This window comes from Calypte anna, chromosome 2 (genome assembly GCF_003957555.1).
Source record: "Calypte anna isolate BGI_N300 chromosome 2, bCalAnn1_v1.p, whole genome shotgun sequence".
Lineage (NCBI taxonomy): Eukaryota > Metazoa > Chordata > Aves > Apodiformes > Trochilidae > Calypte > Calypte anna.
Window position 1 is genome coordinate 116,585,993 of NC_044245.1, and position 27,238 is coordinate 116,613,230.

A 27,238-nucleotide genomic window follows, 5' to 3' on the forward strand; every position below is an offset into this window, starting at 1 on the left:
CTCACCATAGGCAGGTAAAATCTTTACTGAATAAATTCCCTGGGAGCTTGCCTGACTGTGGTCTGCTTCCCTGGGTCCTAATTTACCAGCACCAAGTAAAGGACCAAAATAAAGGTTTGGTGTGGCCAACTCCTTGAAGATACAGTGGCAGTGGCTTTCAATCACACCAAAGCAGCAATCTGGCACCCAGCTCTCTTCATCATCAGGTTTTGAGAATAAAAACAAGCCCCTCAGAAAGATGTCAGTTACTGTTGATGTATGAATTTGGGGGTACTTGGTTTCAATATTTTCCTAGATCACAAATGACACTGACATTTTGGGAGGAGGCAGATGCTGGGAAGAGTAGCACGTTTCTGGAGACAGGGGAACGAAGGAGCAAGGGACACAGATGAGGATGGGGTTGTCCCTGGGCTGGAGACAGAGGAATGGATTGTAAAGCTAAGGAAGCAGAAAGGTGCAAAGTGTGGTAAAACCCAGAAAAAGCAGAATGACCAAGCTAGGCAGGGTGGTGCTACAAGATGATGCCATGGTCAGATTTGCAGATCTGAGCTGAAGTGTGCCTTTGTCACAAGCAAAATGGCCTCTGTTGTGTGCCACTCATCATTTTTCAGTATGTGAACTTCAACTTTGTTTTTTATCCTGCATGTGGTTTTTACACAACCCACTCTGACATGCCGCATTTGTTTATCTTTTTTAAACCCCGGCTGATGTTCCTCACATGACTGGTTTTACCCCCTTCCTCCATTTAAAGAATATCATGGAAAAGTGCTGTGGAAACAGAGCTTTTTCACTGAATGTAGTGATAATGACTGGTTTGTGTCATGACAACAGTGGTGAAGCACTCTTCTTATTTTCTCACAGGAGTTAGCAATCTGCATATCACTTTTGGCATTTCTTATCATACTACATCATCTTTGGAATCTGATTCAATACATGATTTGTACTTTCATGGGTAGGAAATATTTCATTTTATCATTAACTAACAATTCAAATAGTGTCTCTGATGATGTTCCTACATGGTTTTAGAGGATTTTTTTCTCTTTCTTCCTATCCAAAAACATCATTCTTGTTCACAATACAAGCTGCCTAAAAACATTTCTTCCTTGCACCTTTGAAATGCTACCCTTCAGCTTACTCCTGCATGGTTAAATGTTGCATCTCCCTAGTTCAAGATGAAAAGAGACATTTACTCCCTCAGATAAATGGGCTTATATTTCAGTTTCTGCTTAGATAACCAGCAGGGTGAGGAACCTCTGAGTTGGCAGGAAATGTGAAGGCCCCTGAGCTTGTTCAGTCCAACAAATTGAGGGAGGAAAAGCAACGGTTGCCATCAAAAGACTAAACACCAGGAAGAAAAAAAAAAAAAGCTGAATAATCCTGCTGCTAGGATTCCTGTTGTGAGCAAACCACCTGTGCTCCTCAAGCCCTGCTCCCTGGAGGTCCCCCTGGGTCTGCCACCATGTGCCACCCACCCAGCACACACAGCACACCCTACACGTTGGGTACTCCTCTTCAGGTCCTTTTTCCACCAAAAGGCACCCAAGAACTTCTCTTCTACATTCCTAGTGGGCATGAGTGCCAGATATACCCCATGTAGCTTGGGGGCAGATCCCAGCCCTTTAGATATCCGAGGCTGTGTATGTGCTTTTAAATATCCATGCTTTTAAAAATTTTTCTGTAGGTAAAGACATTTTTTTCCTTAGGTGACACTAGTTAAGAGATGACATATCTGTAAGATCAAGGACTAAGAATTTCACTACTCAGTGAAGTTGTCCTGTATGCAAATGCTGTTAATTAAACTCTTAACTATTCTGTAACATCTCTTCTGCAATAGCTCCTTTTTTGGTAGACATTCTCTATGATTTTGTTCTTCCAGCTCCAAATTCATAACCCTCTTAAGTAAGACACAATTGTATAGTTGGTTTCCAAAGTGATAAGGATGATCTGCAGAGAATTCTGTGTTACTCAATAGGGAGTTTAAGCTGATTTACTGAAGACCAAAGACCTCTGACACAAAACAACTGTAGTTACCTCTGGATATTTGCTCTAATGACAGCAGAATTCAATTTTGGTCTATTCTTCACCACAAAAATGCTTGCTATTCCCTGGTCACTTTCTGTACTTTAGGGAGTATGCAACATGATGTGGTGCATTTATGAAAAATTAATTAAAAATGATAAATTATTATTCAACTTTTATGTGCAAAAATTTCTGCATTATGACTGAAGTATATCTCTCCATATTAAAAAAAAAAAAAAGGAGAGAGGAGAAAAAGCTATTACCTATGCTTTAGCTGCTTAAGTTATACAAAAAGATGCACTGTCTGATGGTAATCTGAATTTGAAAAGCATTGGACACTGTGAATCTCAACTAAATTTATGGATCATAGTTTAATTTTCATTTATTTGTGTTAGGTTTTGAAAATTCTCTTTATTATTGCAAGAGGACATAAAGCTTGTTTGTTCTCCTGGGAAATCAGGCATGCAGATAGCCTTATGCTATTTCCCCCCTCTCTTTCTTTTTAAATTCAAAATACCTTTTGAAATTAAAAATAGACCCATGCAGAAAGCTCTGATTTTTACCATTTGAGACCTCTTTCTATGTGGTCTCTAGTGACAGCTTTATGATTTATTTAATCATTAAATAGAGAGGAGGTGAGGGAGAAAGACATTTTGGTCTCAAACTCTATTTGCATAAAAATTATTTTCTTCTCCATGTGTAGTGAGCTGGCAGTTTAGACAGTTTATGTGTCTTTATCTCACATATGAGGTATCAGCTCGCTGTCCTTTTTTCCTTTTGCATTATAAGCCCCTGAAAGCCAAATCACAAAATTACTTGAACTACTTCCCAGTGCATGAGAGAAAAAGACCTTGGGAGTCCAAATCAAGAACATGAACAGTTTAGAGACAGTGTGTGTGGTGGGTTACAGAATGAGGTCAAGCAAAACTTCACTGAGTCTTTAAGTTATTTTATTGTATTCAGTTTCAGAAGACAGACTAAGCAAACTAGGATCATAGAATCATAGGATCATAGAATTGGCTGGGTTGGAAGGGACCTCAGAGATCATCAAGTCCAACCCTTGATCCACTACTGCTGCAGTTACCAGACCATGGCACTGAGTGCCACATCCAGTCTCTTTTTAAATATCTCCAGGGATGGAGAATCCACTACTTCCCTGGGCAGCCCATTCCAATGTCTGATCACCCTCTCCGTAAAGAAATTCTTTCTAATGTCCAACCTAAACTTCCCCTGGCACAACTTGAGACCATGTCCTCTTGTCTTGCTGAGAGCTGCCTGGGAAAAGAGACCAACCCCCCCCTGGCTACACCCTCCTTTCAGGGAGTTGTAGAGAGTGATGAGGTCTTCCCTGAGCCTCCTCTTCTCCAGACTGAACACCCCCAGCTTCCTCAGCCTCTCCTCATAGGATCTGTGCTCGAGTCCCTTCACCAGCCTAGTTGCCCTCCTTTGGACCTGCTCCAGGACCTCAGGATCTCAGAATGAAGAATACTAATTCTGTGCATTAAACCTTTGTGCATTTCAAGACTCAGGCACATGGATTTATGCTCTTTACAGCTGTAGGATGTTACCAATGGCACATAAGGGTGGAGGTTTAGACATATGAAGAATATGTGTGTGTGTTTTGTAAATACTCATAGCATCTATCTGTTGGGCTGGCAGGAGCATGTGGCCCCTATTCAAAATCTGACTTCTAACTATGCATTGAGTCACATTCAGTAGTAAGAATAGCTCTCAGGAGTGCTGAACATCTGCCACTTCTAACAGTGCCAATGCTCAGTACTCCCAGCTAACAAACCTGGCTTGTTAGCTGTGTAACCCCCTCTTGCTGCCCAGTTTTAAGCAACCAAAGGTGAAAAGCTGTTCGTAAGTTCTGCCCTTCAGCTTCCTTGTGCAGACCTCTGCCTGAAGAAGGCCATGCACATCAAGAACAGTAAACCTATGTTCTGGGAATGTATAGACCTTAAAAATGTCTTCACGTGTGAAACCATTCTATACTTTGGTTTGTAGAAGATAAATCTCAAAAATCAGCAGGGACGGGTAGTTTAAAAAAAGTGCTTCTTGTGCTGCTACTGGAAGAGGGCAGGTCACAAAATATTTTAGATCTGCTCACATTATCTTAGTCTGCTTAAAATACAGAGGGCAATGGATACATAAGGAAAGGTTTGTTAATTTTTTTCCCCTGATAAGATTTTTGTAGGCAACATCTCTCAGGCAGCAACACCGTACAAATTTGTGAGAGGTAACTAAAGTCTTGTATTCACCTGGGTCTCTGGTTATGCAGTTTATTTCATCTAAAATGAAGTACTGGATCCTATATTCTGTTGCTTAACGTGATCCTATATTCTGTTGCTTAACTTGCCCATCAGAAAAGTGACTCTCTGTGGCTCCAGTGGACTCAAGCATATGTTTAGTTCGAGAGAAAGTGCAAGTTAACCACCCACAAACAGTATTTTGATTTAATTTTTCTTCGCTGCCAGTAAGTACAATTCCTCAAGGAATTAGGATGCGGGGTAATTCCGTGAGTATATAAAATACAATCAGGAGTGAGCTATCTGGGAGGAGAAATACTAACAGAGTGACCTATGTTAATCTTGTTTCATTAGTTTTAAAATTTTCTATTACTTGCTTGCAACCTTATGCCATCTGCCAGAATTACCATGAGGACAGTCCTCTCTGTATTCATGCACTGTAGTTCTCTTTGCCCTGATGCTGAATACTTCAGTTTCAGCTGGTGAGCCTTCAAATAATATTCCCTCAGACAGCTTTAAATCACATGTCAGCGAGGTCAGTACTTAGCTAAGTTTCAGCTGATTGATTGTCATGTCAATATGCAGACAGCATGGACAGAATAAGATCATTTCAAACCAAAATAAGCCAGAGAGACATAACACTGCACATTCCCAGTGTACCTCTGTTTTTCCATCACTTTATGAAAGGTACAGTCCCCCATTTCAGCACAATGCTGCTCTCAAATGACCATGGATTCATCGAATGGTTTGGGTTAGCAGGGACCTGAAATATGGCCTGGTTCCAGCCCTCCTGCACAGCTGCTCGAAGCCCCTTCCAACCTGACCTTGAGCACTTAGTTCCAGGGATGGGGCACCCACAACCTCCCCGGGCAACCTTTTCCAGTGTCTCACAGAATCACAGAGGGGGTTGCTTGAGAGAAGACAGTCTTGCAAGGCTGGAAATTGTAGGAAAGATGCCAAGGGCTCTCACTCCCCTTGCTCCACCCGACACAGCGTTCCTACAGTAGCCCCCAGAGTGGGATGAGAAGTTTGCCAGCAGCAGAGACAGCCCAGACAACTCTGAAGCTGCTCTGAAGGCTTCCTGCTCCCTGAACCACCTGCTTTTAGTGCTGGTGAAGGATCTGGGAATGCAGAAAGCAAAAGTCAGCTTGATATTTACCATCTATGTCTGGATATACTTGTGCTATATCTTTCCTTGGGAAGAAAACTGCATGGCCTTATTTATGTTCAGATAAAAAACATGAATACTTTGAATGAATGAAAAATGGGTCATCTATCCTTGGTCGAGCTCTTTGTAGGAGACCCATGAATCAGCTAGTACACAAGCCCAAATTAAATTCTGTTTGAAGATTCTTCCTAAGCATCTCTTAAATTTCACTTGGAAAAATAAAATTGTTCAGCATGTAGCTGATGCAAGGATCTCAGTTAACTGAAAAAAAAATTCTACCTTTGCCTGTAATTTGACTTAGTAAGTTGGGACTCAGTTATAGCAACCAGGTCTGAGGACACTCTTGCTGATGTCTACTTCTTGGCAAATCCTGTCTGTAAATTTCCATTTTGCATCTCGACTTTGTACTTCAGGTGAGATTTTTTTTTTCTTCAGTTTAGAAAATGCATGCAGAGAAAATCAGGAAAGACTTGATTGTTCCTCTTTTAACACCTCTGCCTTGCTTCTGAAAATTATCAGAGTGATTCAGAGGCAGCAGTGATGAATCGTGAAGGCAATACATTAAGACTGGCTTTCAGACAACAGTTTCTCATAATTAGTATGAGTGGCAAAATACTTCACCTGAAGTTTTGCCTCAAATAGTCTTCTCTGTGATTTGTCTAGTGAGTCATAGATATCATCTGATTTATGTATATTTAATTTTTTTCAGTCCATTTCTGGCAAAAGGACCTCCACAATGAGAGAGAGTATGGACAAAATTATTTCTCCTATTCCAATTAATACAAAGCCAGGCTCACCTAGACATGGTCTTTCTGCAGATTTAAATTCTAAAACCTACCTCCACTTGACCTCCTCCTCCAGACATCACTTGTTCTGCTCATTGTTTGGAAAGGAAAATAGAGTGTAAACAAAAAATATTTCTTAATCATGGATGAATTGTTTCTGGTTTACATCACATTACAGTGTATTTGTGTTTCAACAGCACAAGCCATCTGTCTGTAAAATACTCACTTCTCATCCTGCTGCCTTGATACAGTTCAAGCCCTCAGTGCAGCTGTGCACTCACCTGTGAAAAGTGGTGCCTGTAATCCCATGGTCATTAGAGATGGATCAGGGTTTAAATATCACCTTACCTGACCTGAAATCCCATGGGCAGTAATTAGTAAACTAATTCACTTTTTTATCTGAGTCCTTCATATATTGTGTCATGCTACTTCTAGGTTTTTCTGAGTTGTGGGCAAGAAGGGGCTGGACTGCAGCACCCTCCAGGATTCAGTGCCCACCTGCCTGGCATTTGAAAAGGAGATACAGGCTGGGGGGGCTGCATGTACAGCCAAAATGAAACAGTAAAAAAGGAGAAGGACATATTAAACAGCATTGATTCAGTCTCAGACTGCCTTCTCAGCTCATATTTATTCTTAACACCTTTACAGTAATCTCCAGGTCACTAAGAGATGAGTGAGTAGTTCAGAAAACCTGTTATCCCAGGCTGCCAGCCAGTAGGTATTGACAGGTGCTGTGATGCTGAAGATGGTGCAGATATCCAGCATAGCTGTCACAGCTTTGACTGAGCAGAGAATGAGGATCTCACAGTCCTGGAGAAGTGATCCGAATTTCTCATTGCCCTTTTTAATTCAGAGGGCAGCCTATAAAATCTGCCTGACACCATCTCAACAACTGGAGGCAGTGATCAAAATACAGACCCAGTCTCTTAGAGGACTCCTGGCTCAGCACTTCTGCACACAGAAGAAGTGGCTGTTTCTCATGATGAAACACTTGCTGTATGACTTGCTCTACTACAAAATGCCTTTCTGTGGAAAGGTAGCTGTTCTTTCTCCCATCAGTGCTGGTGAACCTTTTCAGCATCTGGCACAGATTTTTGAAAGACATTCATTTGTATATTTATGCCCAATTTCATAATTTAAGATTATTAAATAAATAGACACATTTTTAAAAAAAAAAGTAATTGATGTCCACCCAGATGCAGGTCAGTCCCAAGCTTGTCTCTGGGGACAGTTGCCTGTGATCTGTGTTCTATATTCCATAAAAAAACAGTCAATAACTGTGGTTGAATCGAATGCTTTTAGAGCAGTATTTATCACAGCCTCCTTGGACTTCATCTGGGTACAGTGCAAGATGAGCAGAGGGAAATTTTATTCAATATCCTGCACATTGGCTGGCTGAGCACAGTGCAAGTAAACCAGCATTGCTAACGGACAAGCAGAGATCACAATGTGAGACATGACACTACAGACATCTGTCCAGGAAGGCACAGTGCTGCTCACTGAGCTGTGTATTATTGTTGGAGGGGAATAATTTCTTGGCTACCAGCTTCAGTTGCTGTGGCCATAGTAAGGAGAAGATTTAGGCAGCTGAAGACATGGAAAAATAAGTACAGAAAGGAAAAGGGGCAGCAACAACAGATGACAAGGGCAAAATAGTTTTACCTTTGGCCAAGACTTTCTTCCTTCTGTTATGTGTTGGCTTTAAAGAATGGCAATTAGTTGCTTTAGCTGACATTTCAGCTTTTCTTCCTGCATCTCCATCAGTATGTTCTTGTGTCCACAGCTCACATACACCCCCAACCCCGCAGAGTTACAGCAGCCCAAGTCAGTCACTAACAATGTGAGTAGTGCTCCAGCCTCCATCTATACACCTCGAAGCTATGCTGGCTCACTCTTACCTGTTTCTGTGAATGGAGCCCTGGGGTGAGTCACAGACTGAACTGGCATTCTGTCTCATTCATTGGATTTACAAAAACACCATTTGCAGAGGAAGAAAAAACTTCCATTTGCAGCACTCTGTACTACTCACAGGAAAGAGTACATGACAGAGACAGGCGTGATGTTAAACCACTACTAGGCTTGCTACCTCTCTGAAAGCTAATAGCAAAGTTACTCTAACATGGTCTAGATAAGTTACTTTGAAGGTCTTCACGTTTAACATCTTGATTTGGAGTCATACCTACTTGTCTGATAAAGCAGAAGTAGGAGAAAGAGGGGAGAAGTGGTAGCTGTGAGTAGCTTTTTGGTACTGGCAGCTAATGCATACCATTTACTCCTACAGCCTCTTAAAATGGTCCTTCTTTTGGTGGAGAGTTCTCAAGTGAGGCTGGAAGGAAGCAGAAGTGATAGATTTGATCAAGATGTCCTAAAAGTTTTTGCCGAGATGAATGAAGAGTAATGTGTGGTTAGATCCAGGAAAGGCTGTTCTGATCATGCAGCCTTAACAATCACATGTCTTAAGACTCTTTTCTTGGGCTTCATTTTCCTGCACAGTTGCAGGACTACACTTTTTGCCCATCAGCAGTTAATCACTCTCAACAAAAGGTAATGCCAGTGAGGTGCAGCAAGGGGCAAAATATTAAATTACTATCTTGTGTCCTTTTTTTTGAGTCATGGAAAAGATAAGTGACATAAATAAAGGAATTATATTTCCTTCCTTCCAAGTAATAGAAGAAAGTTGCTGTCTCACACCATTCTCTGAAACTGTTTCCACCACTGGTTCAAGTCTCTGGATATTTGGATCCTATACCAAGATAAGCTAGGTAGGCTGTTATCTTCTGACCTATATCTGCTCTCTTTAAGGTCATTATGTAAGAAACGTTGCTTAGACATTAACCACATAATGCTAATTGCAATGAATAATGAAAATCTGTTGAAGAAAGGTGTTTCCTCCCAATGGACTTCTAAAATTCATTACTGATGACTATTAAGAGAGTGACATATCTAGTACTGTGACTGATGGAGCTTGTCTGTGCATGTCATTTTGTCTGCCAGCATATGTATCCCATGGAAGGTATCTGGAGCAATTATTTCAGAGAGTTTTCTGTTGGTTCCCACTAATAGAAAAAAATATTCATATAAAAGAAGCAGCCTCTTAGCTTGAAATAATATTCTCATGACATATATGACAGCTGCCAGGTGTTATGCTGAAGGAGCTAGACTGCATAAAAATATGAAAACAAAATGCTTGAACTAAAGTTTAAACTACTTAAAAATAACCTGTTGTGCTTTCTTTGTTCCCACTGCCTGGAAGTGTTGAGTGCCAGAAGTGTAACACTTGACATTTGAAGCAGACAAACATAGACTACAGATTCTGTGATGGGTTTGTGACCCACTAGCATTTTTTAATCATGCCTCTTCTTGTCAGCACTAGGACTTGTTTCTAAACAAGCCAGCTAAAATATAGGACTTAGTTTCTGAGACTACAGAAATAGTAGAAGCTTGTATTTTCACTACTTCTCTCTCCGAGGTCCACATTTTCTAACAAATTCCCACTCTGTCCTGCTGGACTGAGAGAAAGCAGTGAATGTATTGGGTGCTTCAATTGGGTGCTGGAAGTGGTTCCCCAGGGAAGTTGTGGATGTGCATTTCTTGGAAGTGTTCAAGGCCAGGTTGGATGGGGCTTTGGGCAACCTGGTCTACTGGGAGGTGTCTCTGCCCATGGTGGGGAGGTGGGGGGTGGGTTGAAACTTGCAGCCCAAACCATTCTGTGCCTCTCAGAATGTAGATTATTTTTTTTTCCTCTGGCAGAAAAGGTGCTTTAGGAGTTTCTTGCCAAATGGCCCTGCTTCTTATTCCTGACCAGATGTCACCATGACATTTGTGCTGAGGCAGCTGTTTGTTGAGCTGTGTTGGACACAAATAATTCAAATGGTCCAGGTTTAAAAATATCTTTCTTCACCTCAAAAAGCAACCAAAAATTGGTGTCATTCCAGTGACATTCCAGTTCTTATCACAGGCCTGCAAACAGCTGCAGCAATGAAAATGGACAGTGAAACACAGAGGCAAAACAAGAAGAGGTGGATGGGTAGCCAAGGAGCAGGACCTGCTTTGATTAGGATTGTTGCTCCAGAAAACATTCATATAGCTGCACACAAGTGTTATTTGTAACCAGTCAGTGCAACCATGCAGATAGCTGTAAGACAGAAGCCCTTTTCCCAGGGCATACTGACCTCTAATAAATCACATGCATCCTTCTCTCACTTATCTCACTGTAAATTTAGCCCTTTCTCATTAATTCAGTCTAAACCAAGACAGTGATTCCACAAGATGGTTTTGGAGAATTCAGCACTAGGTAAGAAATAACATACTCTGGTGACACAAAGTGTTCAACTACTACGAATTCATTAGGTAGAACCTATATGTGTTCAAAAAATGTGAGGAGGTCGGTCCTACTTTGCCAACAGAGGTATAACATATTCTTCTGCAGCCAGCATAAAACCAGTTTCTATTTTGGGTTTCTGTTTTGGGGAAGTGATTTAAAACTTGAGCAGAAGAGACTTAGATTAGACATTAGGAAAAAATTCTTTCCTGTGAGGGTGGTTGCCCAAGGAAGTTGTCGCTGCCCCCTCCCTGGAAGTGTTCAAGGTCAGGTTGGATGGGACCCTGAGCACCCTGGTCTAGTGGAAGGTGTCCCTGCCCATGCAAGGGGATTGGAACTGGGTGATCTTTAAGGTTCCTTTCAACCCTAGCTATTCTATGATTAATTACAAAAAAAAAAAAAAAAAAAAAAAAAAAAAAGTGATCATTTAGTCATGTTCAGACTGGATAAAATATACTGGTTGGTGATTTATAGTCCTGGAGGAAACAACCATTTCAGCCCTCAATTCTCTTCTTTCCTACATCTCCTTGCAAGCTGGTGTCATATAATCTCTGAGAGGGCCATTATACCAATGGTTCTCCCAAATCCTACCTTATCAGAACTAATCAAAAATAAGCAAAAAATTATGAAAACAAAAGCTAAACTGAAGAAAACTATGAAGATCCTTCCCCTTACCTCATCATTTCCTAAATTTAAGACTAAACACTATTAGTGCAGTCAAAGTCCTCAATTCCTTTCAAGCAGTTTTTTTTTTAAAGCCTGAAGTATTTGGGTAGAATCTTTCTTGTGTAATTACTTAAAAGCCAGATCTAGTCTAACCAGATTACCAAGAGTGTCTCTAGAGTCAGTGGAGAGAAACAGATACCTTCAGAGGGCAATCCACCCTGTAGACCCTTCTTTTAGGATGAGACAAATCGCCTCTGGGGATGCCTTTGCCTCATAGCTCCCATTAGAGGGGATGAATGCAGTTTGTTTGAGTGGTTATCTCATTTCTGGACGACTGGTAAGTCTGGTAACACAGATGCCAGTCTTTGTACCCAAAGCCTGTGGAGATTAGTGGTGGTAAAGCACAGAACAGTGTGTAGACTTCATGGTGTTTCAAATATCTAAAAGGCCTGGACTTATTATTTTTTTCCCGCAGCATAAACAGATTAACTGCTGGGCCCTCATAAATGAAAACATTCTGACAAAGCCATCCCACTCACCACTTTCCTTGCCTCCACACCCTTTACAAGAACCTTATACAGGTTTAAGTAGTGCTCTGCTAAAGGAAGCAATTGTTGAAAGATGCTGAATACGTGCAACTTTGACGCGACTCATCAGGTTAAACACTGAGATCCTTGTGCTATTTATTCATGCAAATTCTAGTATGCCAGATGCTGAGGAGTGTTGAATTATTGCTCAGTGGGAGTTGTGGCTGCTCAGCACCTCCAAGAACTGCCATATAAACACCAGCCTGAACTTTGCTTATGGGGAAAACAAATCAAACCATCAGTCACGTAGGGTGTGCTTCCCTCCCCACTTCATGAGCTGGCCTGGTGAAAATTCCTGGTGCTTACTGAAAGTATCCTCTGATGTCACTTGACACCACAGGGGAAAAAAAGTGAATCAAAGTGTAAGTATTCACCACCCTCTCAGCATTGGCCTAATGTGATTAATGTAATCTGAGGTAAACACTTTAGTTATTCCTTATTACTTATATTCCTTATTATGTTAGGGACCCGTATCAAGGGTTGGGACTTGTTATTCTAGGTAATGTGAAAACACCAGCCCTACTCGTGTGATTGCCAAGGCTAAGATAAGGTTTGGGTAGAAGCTTAACTGTTACCTAATAGCAATGGACAGACACAATGAAGTGTTGAATCTCAACCATCTGAAAGGCATGTGGCAAGGGCTGTGGCAAGGGCTGTGGCAAGCTCAGCAGAAAGCTTTTCTCTGGCAATGGACTAGACCTGTGGTAACATGGACAGTGAGGTGATGCAGGGTGAGATTGCAAGGACCCACAGAGTGGTCAGATGCCCAAATCCCATTGACACCAAGGAAACTCACTGCTTCTGTCTGCCTCTGAGAACCATCTTCTGGTTCAAAAAAGTTGCTTTATATAAAAGTCTACAGCTGAAATCTTTGTCTCTGACAACCCCAGACACTGTATAACTAACTGTGTTGTTACACATTAGAAGGGGGGAACAGACTCAATAACATGGCCAAAGTTCCCCCCTGGCATCTTTTGATGGTCTCTTGCTTCAGATGAGGATAGCCTACCTCAGCCACCTCAGAGTACAAATACTGAAGTGTCACAGGTGTGAAAACACGAGTCTAAAAGCCAAGGAAGGGATGGCCCTATTGTCAGTTTTGTGCTTGCTTCACTCCCAGCTGGGTGTGATGGCAAATGATTGCTCTTGGAAAGGCACATCGAGGTATTGCAGACTGGCAGCCTGCTGAGTCCAGCAAGGTGCAGGGAGAAAATGCTTCATCCAGCCAAACCCAGGGGGAATGTGCTGGAGCTCTGCAATTGTTCTGCTGACACAGGAAGATATCATCACAGCAGAATATGAAGGAGTTAACACATTATGAAATACAGTTTTGGCAGTGGTGCAGACAAAGATTGGTTTGTTTGCAATATAGAACCAGCAGTGTTGGTTAACAAGGTCATGCAGTCACCAGTCTAAGTTACTGGATCATGCTTTTTCTCATCTAACATGTTCATCCCAGATCCTGTGAAAAAAGCTACTTAACTTCAAGCCCCAGATAGGTCTTTGCTTCAAAATTAACATTAGTTCAACGTCTCTTTCTGGATAGTGTCTAGTTGGAACAGTAAGTGAAGTGCCAAAAGAAGCTCTTCTTGCAGAGAAAGAGAAATTTCAAGGTGACTATGTGGTTTTAAATTAATAAATGAATAAATAAATAAATTGCAGGAAATTATTTTTTTAACCTCTTGACAGTCCTATTCCTTTGCAAAGTGAGGAGAAGTAAACAGGGCTGTCCTATGACTGCTTACACACACCTCTGAGGGCTTGGTGCATGAAATTGCACAACCAATTTCAAAATTACTTTCAGATAGTCTGGGCACTCCAATTCTCTTTCCAAAAATTAAAAGGAAAAATGTTCAACATCACAGTGACTTAAGAAACCCACCTGTGCTCTTGTATCTACAGAGATCCAGAGAGTGCAGAATCCCTTACAACTCAGAAAGTCCAGCCACCTATTTACTGCTGATACCCGGCTCTTTTAGTCAGGGTTGGAACATTTCAGCTGAAACATTTGCATTCAGTACTTTCCAGGGTTGAGGGGCAGACCTTCTGTAATCAGGACCCAATTAGCTGCCTGCCTTTTCAGATTGACACCTAGCCCTGTGGGCCCATTTTTTTACAGTATTTTGTATAAGCCTGAGAGATGACCCTTCTCACCAGCATTTCTGAAAACTAACTTTTCAAGTAGAGGCCTCTCTCTCTCTCGGAGGCCTTTTTCTCCCAGATTTTTCACCATGCTTGAGCTCTCATTAAAGTACACTATCAAGTTAGCAAGCTAAAGCTATAATCTTCTTCAAGATCCTTGTCCATAAAAATCCTTTCTGAGCTCTGTATTTCACAGTGAGTAGCAGTGAGTGCCTTGCTTTGAAAATCTATGTCAAAGATTGGTCCAGAGTTCAACTATTAAAGCAGATTCTGAAATAGTGTTTCAATAGGACAGACTGCAGCAACTGAGGTTTTGGGTCTAAAAAATGAGCTATGAACTCCAGTTAGAAAAAAATAAAGAAATAGGAAGCTACTTTTTTAATACCTCCATGCTGTCTTGTCTTTAGGTGTCATGACACTCAAAGAGGTGGTAACTGGAATGAAGCCCAGTAGCCAATTTATACTTAATATATCATTAGTTCTTACTAATTCCTCTGGTACGCTTTAATATTAAGCATTAACAAAAATGCTTTGGGGAATCATCCAATCATCCATTACAGCTTCAGTTCTTCACAAGCTTCTCTGCTTCATTATTAGTTCCTGGACATGTCTGTTAGCATCACTGCTTTGGTAGCTTTCCATTTCAGGAAAGAATTAAAAATGATAGAGACATGTTAAAATTCAGGGGACAGTGCTCTGACATTTTGCTCTCTATCAAATAATACCTTCACGTAAAACAGTTCTCCTGAGATCGTGCTTATGCTCCTAAATTAAGGTGAAACCCCTCACAGAGAAGGCTGGCAGTATTGGCTATTTTAATTTTAAGAATGTACAATAATGCATGTGAGGGTGAAAAGAAACCTGTTTATCACACCTTAAATTGTGATTTTCAAGATGAAAACACAAGGCACCCCTTAGCTACCAAATTTTTGTATATTTTGTCTTTAACAGGATATCTGATATGATCTTTATTCTCTGTCAAAGGGATCAGAAAACACTGAAACTAGTAAAGACATTTCTATATATAATACTAGCAGGTTAAATATTCAGCTATATTAAATAATAATAATAGCTCCTGTGAACAGCAGCTACAACATACCATACCCATATTCTTTTTTTTTTTCTGAAAGCATATGATACCTGTGCAAACAAAAGCAAAATTGTGCCTGGGATATAAGCACAAGCTTATATCTCAGTATAATTCATTTAATAACCTTGGGCTGAGTGAAACTGAAGTGAAACAAATATTAAAGTACTTTAAAGGAACCAAACCTGAAATGCAAGGCAGGTTTCACGACATCAGAACAGGTATCATTTTGAGTGGCAATGCACTGACAATAATTTTTACTTCAGTCCCCATCAATCTGGAAGCCCAGCTACACAAGTCAAACTGGCTCGGGATCACCTCTAAACAGACAGTTATCACCTTTGGTGCAATAATAATCCAGAGGTCCAAATCAGGATTTAGCACTTTACACAGGTGCAATATGCTCACCTGGCATGACCCCTCCTCTGCCACTGTCTGTAGCAAATGTCACTCCAACTTCTTAGGCATTAAAGTCTGGCTGGCCTCCCCAAATTTTCATGCTCACCACCTTTCCCCCTCTTTCCCACTGCATTCTGTTTTTCCACGTGCTGTGAAATCTTAAGGATTTTTAATGCTATTCCTCTTTCCCTCCTCCATTTGTCAACCTTTTCTTCCTTTACAGACTGGTTCTGAACCCTCGCCTCAAGGACCAGTGGGGGAAACTCCTGTGAGCAATGGGAGGGGTGACGAGCCGGCTCGTCACATCTTCTCCTTCTCCTGGTTGAACTCACTCAATGAATGATGACTCTCCCTGCCTGGCTTCTGGTCTGCTGCTTCTCAAAGGGACTGTGAGCCCAGGCAGCCTGGCTGCAATCAACGAAGAAACTAACCTGGAAAGGGACATCCAAGCAGGATTTTTTTTTTTCCCCAGGAATTCGTTTGACCTCCGTACCCAGTTCTTGAAATGACAGTCCTGAGAGGGATGGGAGCATGGGGACAAATTGCTATGCTGTATTGTACTCAGAGTGTTTTCCAGTAGTTTCTTGTTTCCAAGGGAAAAATAGCATCACTACAGCTGTAGCCTGAGCACTGCTAGTGTTTTGTTATTCATTTTTTAGCACATCTTTGTGTAGGTAGAAATTCCTTCACCAATATTGTTAGCTAAAATGCTGGAATGTTATTCACCAGTTGCATCCTCTGACAACACAGCGTTTCTCCTCAGTACCCTCCTGCATCCCCACTCATCCGTACTGGTGACTTCAGTGACACTATCGTGCCCTTGGCAGCCTCAGGTCAGGGTTGTGTCTAAGCACCTCCCTGCAGTCACTTGTGATCCCAGGGCACCAGTGCATCCCCAGCTGCAGAGGCTGAATACAGGAGGGGAGAGGGAAGCTGCCATTTCTTCCTTTGCACTTGCTCTTCTGGTTAAGCCATGACAGATGATAGAAACAGCTTATTTGTCGGGAAGGTGCCCAGCAACAGGGATGAGGGAGATACAGACACAGATAACACTGGTCAGCCCCTGAGCATAGATGCAGGATACAGCTGTGAGCCTGTGGGGCAGTGACCAGGGTGCTGCCCAAGTCTGTCCAGACATTATCTGTATCTAAGTCTTCTTCTTCACCCATGTGTGTAGAAAAAGGGGCATGTTCTTGCGTGAAACCAGAATATAGTGAAGTGGTCTCAGGTATTCATACAAGGTTTAATTTGAAGGCCCCCTGGTGTGCTGTAGAAAAGTCAAATGCCCTGTTCTGCATGCATGGCAGATGCTGAGCTATCAAATGAAAGCAAATTTGCCTCTTAATAGAAGTTATACAGGTTGTACTGAAAGTGATACACAAGTTTTGTCACAGGGGACAGGGAGCCAGCACCCAGTAAGTGTTTAGGAGAGGTTAACAGGTTGCTGGGAGTGCTTGGTGCTATGGGAGCAGGTATCAAACTCCACACTTCAGTTACAGGTTGATCTTTCCAGGAGCCCTGAGCCAGGCCTTAAACACACTCTTTGGGCAGGAGACTGTGCCCGGGCAGGGGACTGTGCTGGAGCAGAGGGCTGTGCTGCATCCCAGCAGGACTGGTGAGCTGGCAGTGCAATCATACAGCATATCCTGGTTAGCAGCTGTGAGGGGTCAGCCCTGGACATCCCTTGCTGCAGGGATGAGTCTCATTGACCCTTATTCGTGTCTGTTTCTCCTGGAAAACTCTCCTGATAGGAAGGTTTTGGGAGGCTGCATAGGTGAGGTCTGTACAAAGCTTTCAGCTTGGCATAGCCCAGACTGAGCCCCACTCCCCACCACCACCGCATCGACTGTAGCTGCTAGAGCAGCCTTTTCCCTGGGATGTGGTTTATGATGAGAAATCGCCTATTTTCTTGCTGTTGTCCCAATAGATTTACCTCAGTTCCTCCGAGGAAGTTTCTCCAGTCGTGCTGCCACTTTCCCAGCGCCCCTCGCCGGGACGCGGCTTCGACACGGCCCTCGGGACGGGGGGAGTCGAGGCGGGGAGGAACCCGCCCTTTAAGGGTGCGGGGAAGATGAGCAGAGCTGGAAAGAAAACGGGAGATGCCGGAGTGCCCCACCGGTTTCCCGGGGAGTACCGTAGTGGAGTAGGGGGGGAGCCGAGGTGCGAGTCGGCAGGACTAGGGACGAAGCGATCGTCCCCCGGCTCCGGGAGCAGCCTTTGCGCAGCACCTGCCGGGTGGCACGTCGGGGAGCGCCTCTGGGAGCGCCGGCAGGGACGGGGACTCCCCGGGGCGTGGAAAGGAAAGAAACATCCGCGGGGGTGATTTAGGGCTCCTTGCGGCTCTGAGTGTCCGCGGCAGTGGGTGGGTGCCCCCTCCGGTCCCAGTAAGCGCTGAGGGAGGCTGAGAAGACCTCAGGCGTCTGAGCAAGAAAGTGTATCCAGGCATCGTTACTTTGCAGCTTTTATTAAAAATATAAATATTAAACATTCTCTTACACAACAAAATCGACCGAGCGCTGAAAAGATGTTTTATTGTGAAAATGTTTACAGGGAAGGAAAAAAAAAAAGTAAAAAGGAAAAAAAAAAAAGTGGATTTAAAGTAGCTTACAGAGATTCCCCCTCCCACCTCCCTGCCCCCAGCAGAAAAGTTCTCTCTCTTCTCGGAACCATTTCTTCCAATGCTCACACATCCCTATGTAGCGATGGCACTAGAATAACTGGGAAACGGAGAAATAAATAAAGGTAGGGGAGGTTACGAACGACACTCGTATTTCTGCACTTGGTACACGGTTGTGCATGCTAGTCAAGGGACAGAGGCTGTTCGGAGTACACCTTTCTAGGTTTAAAGCTATATAAAAATAAAGAGATGACAATCAGAGCAGCACTATGGTACATCGGACGGTGTAATTATTCTTGTGCTAACTGCGGAATCTCTTTGGCAAGGCGGGGAGGGGCCGTTTCATTTCCCGATTATCTCCATCAGTTTCCTGTTGCTGTGAGCTTGCTGCGCTAGCTGCTCGGCTCGGGCCATCTCCAAGACTTCTCGCAGGAGGTGGAAAGTCAGATCCAGAGAAATAGGGGGTTCCTCGGATCGCTTCTCCCTCTCCACGGCCTCCCCCTCGGCTTCGCCCTCCTCGGGGCTCCCCAGCGAGCGCTCGGACAGCGGCTGCAGCTGTTGCACCGCAGCCTGAAAAAAGTTGCTGGCGGAGGCTTCGGGCTCTTGGTGGTTGCTGCTGCTGGAAGAGGTGGAGAAAGAGCCAACGGGTCTTTTGTTGAGGTTGCCCAGGCGCAGGAAATACTCTTCTCCCATGCGGAGCAGGACGGGCAGAGTTTGCTGCTGCTGCTGCTGTAAGAAATCTGGCTGGTGCAGAGCCCCGTGGGCGGCTACCGGGCTCTTGCTGAGAGCTCTGCACTCCTGGCAGGGCAGGAGGGTGACCAGCAGGATTCCCGTGGAGACCAGTAGCGGGATCTTCATGGTCGGGGCCCAAACCTGCAGAGGGGACAAACAAGGGGTGGGAGAGAAGGGGCGGGGGGGTTACACAGCGGAGCCGCGGTAGCGGGGCGGGCAGCGCCGAGAAGGGGAGGGGGCGATGAGCGGCCGCTGTCCCGGTGCTGAAACGCGCTGCTCCGCCGCCCCCCGCGACCCTCCGCGACCCTCCGCGCCGCCGTGTTCGGCCGCAATCAACCACGTCCCGGACGGCTCCCGTCGTCGAGGCGGCGGAACAGCCCCCGCGGGTCGGCTTCGGGCTGCGCCGGCAGCGGCTCCCCGGGTACCGGGCTCGGCTGAGTCCCCGCAGACAGAGTCCGCGTGTGCGCGGACCCGCGCCCCTTTACCCCCCCACACCCCTGGGCGGGGAGGTCCCTGGGGTGCCTGTGGCGGGGCTGCTGTCCGAGCCCCTGGCTCCCCCGTGCCTGCCCGCTCCCTACCCGGCTGGGAGGGCTCTCCCGCCTCGCTCGGGACGCCGCGCTCAGCTCCCCGTAGCCCTCCGCAGCCCTCTCCGCTCCCGGGAGCGGCTCCGCACCTACCTGGGGCGGCGGCAGGGCAGGGCTGGCGGCGACGGGTTTCGGAGGTGCCGGCGGTGCGCGGCGTCCCTTTCTCTCGCTTTCCCTCGGAGCCGGCTCCTGGAGAACTTGGGATCAGATTTGGTCCTAATCAGAGCCGGGGCGCGGGATTTTTATAGCTTAGACCCTCTCCTGGAATCACGCAGAACTTGCCTAATAAGCTGACGCTCTCCTGACAGCCCGATTGCGTGCCCCGATCCACTGCTGAATAAATCATGGGGGCCCGTCGGAGCGGCGATGGGCCGAGTTTCGCTATCGCAACCCCAAATCTCACGTCCAATTATATCAACAGATATTTATCGCCTCTGCGGTGACGTCAGCCGGGCCGGGGGCCGGGGAGCAGGGTGCCCCCCCCACACGCACACCTCATTGACAAAAATACTTGAATGAGATTTCCTAGCGGGCTCGTACTATGACAGGTCACTCCGGGGAAACTTTCCACTGGCGGTCCGGCCCGCGGGGAGGTACCCGACCCGCCCGGGACCAGGGCTTCCATCCCGGGCTTTCTTCTTCCCCCAGCCCCGATGCTACTCGGACCCCCCGCCTCCTCTGTGCCCGCCCGCAGGGGGAGGCCGAGGCCGGCCTGCGCGGGATGCTCCGCAATGTTTGCGCGGAGCCCGCCTTTGCTCCGCGCCCGGGGATAGCCGGGGAAGCGCTTCCCTCTCCAAAGCAGGAGAGTCCCGCGGGGCAGAGCCGGTGCCCGGAGGGGAGGGACCCCCGCATCGCTGATAATGTCACGTCGCAGGGCTGCCCGTGGCCCCGCCGCCGGGGAGAGGGGCGGAAAGGCCCCAGGGGCAGCTGGGGGGAGGGGGGAGCGGGGAGGTGTGCCACGGATGCCGGGGAGGCCCCTGGAGCATCTGCCCGGGAGCCGCTCTGCCCTCTCCTCCGGCACCGCACTGGCCCTGCCTCGGTGCTGCCAGCTTCCACTCCCTCGTTCTGTCCCTCTCTTCTCTCCATTGACTTCTCTCTTCTTACGCAGAGATAGCAATTGCTTCTTTTTATTTTCCTTTCCCCCCCATTTCCTCGACTCCACTGTCTGGTCTCCCCTCCTGCCTCTTTGCCTCCCTGGCCATGTGTTTCTGTTGGTGCTCTTCAGCTAAGTCCTTGCCCACCAGGGTGTCTGATCCCACGTTGAGCTCTCTCCCTTTGAAATGCTCTCCTGTCTCTATTATGTCTGCAGGCTCCAGGCCATATTCCACCCATGTGTCCCTCTAGATTTCTTACCCTCAGATGTCCTCTTCCAGGAGGTAGCGCTGCCTACAGGAATAACTTCTTTCTGCCCAACACCCCTTCCATGCATAATGTGTGTTCCTCATTTTTTTGCATCTCATCAGCCTTGCCACTGCCTCTCAGTCCTGCTTCTCCACTACTTCGATTGCAAAATTACTCATGTCTTTCCCTTTATAGTGGAAGGTTGTACTGAAAACCTAATGGTTTTATCCTGCTTAGGCTGCAGATTCTTGGGGTCATGCATTAGCATGTCTCCCACCACAGAGAGAAGATGCAACAGATCACTTAAGGTTGTCATATGATATCGATGCTCAATCAGTGATGAATCTGAAATCCATTTCCTTAATAAAGCAAAGAAGTTCAAACAACTTAATGTATGAGGCCCAATTCTGAGTATCTTCTCAGGTATTCTATACAGTTCAGTTTTTGTTATACCTACCTTCAGCCTTGGATGCTCTTGGTGACACGCCTGACCTTGTGCATCATAAAGAAACAAGTGGAACAACAAATAGTAACATCAGAGATTTATTCAGAGCCCGCATTGCCTCTGTTAGCTCAGGCATTCATGAACAGATATGTGTGTTACAATGAAAACAGAACAGATATATTGTGTAGATAGTCACAGCAGAAGCCATCTGTATGCTTTTAAAGCATGTCAGTGCACCTTTCAGTGAGAACAAGAGGTTCAAAGAAACAGGAGCTATGTTCAAGCAGTAGATGGAAAATGCAAGAAGCTCTTAAACCCTTCAGATGTGCTCTGAGGTGGATTTTATCACACTGTCTCCATTTTTAGGTTTAATATACCATTAAAGATACATAGCTTCTTAAAACCATATGATCATAAATGTAAAGAAGGAAGCATTCTAATCCCAGCGCATTTTTTTAGTTTTGTGGGTGAGATCTGAGTAAGATATAGAGATGCATCTTTCCAAAAGACTTATGCCAGGGAGAATTGGCTCAGATTATGTTATGTTTTTTAATCACTTACAATATTATTTAGGTCCCTTTAGACAGACAGTTTCATTCCCTGAAGAACAGATAACAAATAGAGAACAGGAGTGGGCTAGAAGAGCTCCTGTGCTTTCCACAAGAGCTCTACAACCTGTCAGATTCTTTTCCTGATCCCTGGCTCTGAGCAGGCTCTCTGGTGTCTCACACATGCTTATTTCTGACCCAAAGTTATGGTATTGCCCGATTTTTCCCATAGATCTTGAATTATACGTGAGAGGGCTTGCAACAATTTCAATGCAGAGAAGGCTGTGAGACATTTGGATGACTTGATAATGAGGAACATAAAATATCAGAGGTACACAATCCAAAAGGTACTTCCCTCAGCAATTCCAAGGTAGAACTGACTGCCTGGGAACACAGAAGACCTTTCTCCAAATAGTCAGCATTTTCTGGGGGAAATCTCAGCTGTTACTACTGAAGGAGATTACAATAGAAGTAATACTGGGTTCTCACAGGAGGAGTGAAAGAGACAAGGCAGATACCACACATACCTGTATTAGACTTTTATGTTCAGTGGCACAGTTTGAGATTAGCATCTCCTTCATGAGAAAAGTACTAATATTTGACTTGTTCTGCAAACACTGGGGGCAAATAGATTTTTTGCAATGAATCACAAAATAACATTGTCTAGAAAAAAAAAGCACCAGTGAGGCTCATGTCCTCTATGCTGTCTCGGGCTGGGTGCACCTGCTCTTTAGCCTTAGTGATCTCAAACTCAGGCACCTACTGAAAAGTAATTAGAGCTACTCTGAGGTAGCTAATGGAAAGCAAAAGCATGCTCAGAGAATGATGCATCCCACCACAAAATAGTACCTTCATTCTCTTGCCTAAAAAGGGAGTGCAGACAACTACTTTAGCCTGGTCGCTGAATTTTTAGTTAGACAACATGAGGCAAGAATAATCCCCTCCTCACCAATTGACCATAGCAGAGAGATCACACAGTTCTAAAAACAGCAATAAAGAAAGGATGCTGTTAAACTGAGGGCATGGCTCTTACCTCAAGTATTTTTGAAGGTGCCCAACCATAAACATGGAAGAACACACACTACAGATAGATCAGCTTTCTACCGCAGAGCAATATGTCATTACCACCCCAGTTTTGTCAGAAGGTGGGAAGGATTTCTGGTATTGTTGCATTCAGCAAACATTTACACATCGTCTTGCATGACCATTTCATGTGATCACCATTGCTACTTGGTCCATGCAGTGAGGTCTCTAACATGCCACCCCATGCTCTGTGACTATTTCAGGTGAACTCAGTGCATTTCACTCACTCTGAGGTGGCACCAGCCATACACGGGCACATCCATACATTACGCTCCCATTTCACCCTTTGGTACATCTGATACTAAGAAATCTAAATCTGATGGTCATAAATATTGTGGATTAAAGGGTGACCTAGCAATAAGAAAAAAAAAAAAAAAAGGAAAATCCAAGGTACGTTAGTAGGTCATTTTAAGAACAAAATACATTTGCCTATTATTTCTCAGCAGAGAATTTTGCTAGGCTGGTCATAGAGAATCTCAAGCAAAGTGAGTTATAAAAATTCAATAAAAATAAATCAATTAAATACAAAATGGTATGTTCTAGGTCAGGATGAACAACAACAGATCAGGAGCTCAGCTCAGGATCAGGATCAAGAGATCTGGAGCTTCCTTCTGACCCTAAGAGTCTTCAAAATCCTCTCATGCAGTTTTAACTTCTCTTCCAGTTTTTCAGTGATCTCAGTCCAGGAAGAGAATCACATGTTCATGTCACAGGGTTTTTCTGTGGTATGTCATATCAGATCTCCAGCTATAACAGGTTTTCCTACAGTCTTGTGAGAGAGAGGAAAGCACCTTAATTTCCCAAACTTCCCAGCAGGGAAAAACATGAAGAGATTTGTCCAGTGGCCCTCAAGGATTTGTGTTTGATGCAGGAATGAAACTTGTATTTTCTGAGACCAAGTTCACAAACTCAACCAGAGGACTATTTTCATTTATAACTTGGTGTTTATACTCTTTATCCCAGATGGCTGCCTACAAGATACACTTGGTAGGACTAGGGGTCCCAACAGAAGAGAAAATCCCTCAGGAATATCCTCTTGGTTCCACCGTGTCTGGGCAGGACACAGCCATTCACAGCAGCTCACACATGGGTGGATTTGCAGGGATGGTTTTCCTCCCAAAGCCTGATCCCCAGCTGAGCAGAAGTCTGGACATGCTGCTAAGGAATCCGAAGCATGGATATTCTGTCCCAGCAGGAGCTTTGCCCTTGCCCAAATCCCCAAATGCCCAGGTAGGTATTCCCACCACTGCATGTAACACTGAAAGGAGCTGTGAATGTAACCTCTAGGACACCATCAAAAAGCACCTTTGGAGGCCTTGTGGCCTCCTTCTGAGCAGCAAAAGAAGGTTGCAGATGCGAGCTGGGAGAAATGTGCAGGCAACAAGGGCTGTGCCTCTCTCCTCCTGACAGCCCTCATCTAGGGAGGCAACAGCTGACCTTTATATTTACCTCCCAAGACTTGTCTGTTGCTATTCCTGTTCTCTAATAAGGGCTGGAGAAGGATATGGGGGTACATGTGTGAGCCCTCTGTGCCATTAATGATAATGCTGCAAGAACTACTTTCACAATTATCAGTAGCAACAAGGAAATTCACCACCAAGCACTCCCTGAGAGTGCCACAAAATCCATATCCCAGGTGGTCTTGGTTCCAGGGCACTTTTGGACATGAGAGAAATTCTGCTGGTTATCTGAGCACCTAATCTTCCTGTCTTTGGCACAGACTGGGAAAGGACAAGGGTTTGGGTTTGCAACTCATATGCATCTGGAACAACCCACTAAAATTAATTGCCAGGGTCACCCAAATTGCCAGTGGGAGAGACAAGGACACACACAGCTTGTCTGGTAAGCAGGATATTGAGTCCAGAGAGAGGGAGGGGGATGCTGAACCAGAGGAGGGCAATGTGTCAGGACCATGGGCCAGGCTGCCAGCCAAGGGGCAGTCAAGGAGGCCAGGGTGGGCCTGCAGGGAAGGGCAGGTGGGAATGCCCAAGGTGCCTCCCCTTGGCATGTCTCTTCCCCTGGGAAGTTAGAGCCAAGAGCTGTCCCTCTACTCAGCATTGAGAAGGGTTTCCACAACACCATGACCACATTTCAGAGTCTGTGAGGAACTCTTCACTGAGGACCAGGAACAGATGAGAGCCTGTCTGTCCATCTAGGACATCCCCATGGAAAGGATCAGTGAGGCAGTGATGGCTCCAGCCATGTCCCGTAGCCATGTCATAAGCATGGGAAAACCAAACCATGCTGCTGAGGAAATGGATCTGAATGTCACTGTGAAAATCAAGAGAAACATCTGAGCACAGCTGGACTTGTGCAGAAGTAATTTGAGCAAAATTCCAGTTGCCAAACTTCTGGTTGTCTTCAGGAGGAGGAGATAAAGAGATAAATACTGGAGGTTAAACTTTCAGAAGGCTGCAAAATATTCACTATGTGTGTTGGTTATGAACCAGAATTTCCCTTGTAATTTAAGACACGTGATGCATTCACATGTAAGAGCATATACAACATGGGAACGAGACTGAGAAATGAAGTAGAGAGGGGAAATTATCAGTGCAATATAAAGGAGGTTTGTGATATCAAGGGCAAGTCGTGCTCCTGGAAACCTGTTACAACCTCAACAGTTACCAAAAAAAAAAAAAAAAAAAAAAAAATTCGTTTAGCCCTTCAACTAAAAGACATCACCCAGCTAAACTAAGCTAAAGACATCACCAAGCTATACTGTCAAGGCTAAGAACCCCCCAAAAAACATCAGAAAAGCTGAGAATGTGATCTTCTTTAAAAATCTCACTATTCTGAAAAAAATATTGATACCTGGGGGAGAAGGAGATGGAGGCAGAACAATTTTGGAATACTTGAGGCTACAGATGTTGTTGCTGCCTTCTCTCTCCTTTCAAGTGGGGAAATATGGGAAGAAATACAAACTGTCTTGAATAGCTGGGCAACAGTCTATATATAGAAACTGCTCTGTCCTACTTAAGTTATGACTAATACTAAACAATAGTCTGCATATTTGAAGGAACAAAATCTCTAAAGCACCATTTGTTGTTCATTATAAAATGGAAGAATCAAAGCCTCTTCAAGCTCTGACTGGGCAGCACTTATCAACAGGTACATGTTGCTGGAAGTGGAGCCCCATGAGCCTAATTGCAAAGGATAATGAATACCATGAGGTGTTTCCTGGAAAAAAAAAGAAAAGTTATCTTTATAATGACCATACTCATGCCTAAGACTGCAAATCCTTTAGGGAGGGCACTTTCTCTTTTGTTCTGTGCCTGCCTGGTGTCTAGCAGGTGGTGCCCTAGTCTGTGACTAGGAATCCTAAGTGCTACTGCAATTCAAGCAGTGCATTATAGTAAATAGTAATATTAAATTGTCTGGGAGCATGAAAGTGGTTTTCATAAGCATCTCTGATGTACAGGATCAACAAATATTTCCCCAAGCCAGAGGCCAATGGTCTTTTATGTGAAAGCACTTAATTTTTATGAGTAGAAGACAATGCTAATACAAAACTACAGTTTTCTCTCAGGGACTTGGCAAGACTTTATGTCTGGGTCTTCTAATTCAGCTCTGCCGTGTCTGGAAACACTGGAGCAGGTTTTAGTACAGTCAAGATGAAAGGCTGGGTAAAGGAATCAAAGTACAGAATAAAAACACAAATCATGCCAGCCAATAAATGGAAGAAATTATCGGTCTTCACCAGACAAAATCTCAAGATTTCTCAACCATTCCCAATCTCACTGTGGGTTACTGCTATTGCAAAGCATGTACTTAGTGAATTTACTCACTGGATTATTTGCCCCACCTCTCTTCTGCTTTGTCATTATGGATGTAATGGCAGGGCTATGGATGGTGCTGCCACATGCACAGAATATTTTATTCTTTTAGCAAAACAGGAAGATTTTTGGCCAAAAGAAATACTGGCTTTGTTATTTACTCCTGATGCTCAGAGAGCAAAGGTAGATAGCAATTATAGAACCATAGAATAGTTTGGGTTGTAAGGGACTTTAAAGATCATCTAGTTCCAACTTCCCTGCCATGACCAGGGACACCTCCCACTAAACCAGGTGGCTAAAAGCTCCATCCAACCTGGCCTTGAATATTTCCAGGGAAGAGGCAACTTCAGTTCCTCTGGACAACCTGTCCCTCTGTCTCACCACCCTCACGATGAAGAATTTCTTCCTAATATCTAACCTAAATCTACCCTTTTCTAATTTAAAGCTATTAACCCTTTTCCTGTCACAACATGCCCTCATAAAAAAGTCCTTCTCCAACTTTCCTGCAGGTCCCTTCAGGAAATGAAAAGTCACAATAAGGTCTCCCCAGAGCTTTCTCTTCTCCAGGTGGAAGAACCCCAACTCTCCCAGACTGTCTTCATAAGAGAGATGCTCCAGCCCTCTGATCATCTTTGCAGACTCCTCTGGACTCGTGACAAAGCCTCCTTGTCCTTCTTATGTTAGGGGCTCCA

At 44.5% G+C, this 27,238-nt stretch overlaps 2 protein-coding genes across 5 annotated transcripts in view; one reads left to right on the top strand and one right to left on the bottom strand.

The window, feature by feature from the left end:
* TRIM55 (tripartite motif containing 55) overlaps positions 1 to 17,978 on the top strand; it is a 38,345-nt gene extending 20,367 nt beyond the window's left edge. For 3 of the 4 annotated variants that reach the window (XM_008492198.2, XM_030444298.1, XM_030444295.1), the window contains one exon: positions 15,647 to 17,978. In XM_008492198.2, the coding sequence (XP_008490420.1) occupies positions 15,647 to 15,766 (120 nt within the window). In that variant the 3' untranslated portion in view covers positions 15,767 to 17,978. Of the gene's footprint in view, positions 1 to 861; positions 953 to 15,646 lie in introns of all 4 variants that reach the window. The other variant, XM_030444297.1, reaches the window with a different exon arrangement.
* CRH (corticotropin releasing hormone) lies at positions 15,892 to 19,749 on the bottom strand. Its single transcript, XM_030444299.1, has 2 exons — positions 19,450 to 19,749; positions 15,892 to 18,913 (listed from the first exon to the last, which is right to left on the bottom strand). The coding sequence occupies exon 2, from the start codon at positions 18,896 to 18,898 to the stop codon at positions 18,383 to 18,385; it is 516 nt and encodes a 171-aa protein (XP_030300159.1). The 5' UTR covers positions 18,899 to 18,913; positions 19,450 to 19,749; the 3' UTR covers positions 15,892 to 18,382.
* Positions 19,750 to 27,238: the final 7,489 nt, after the last annotated feature.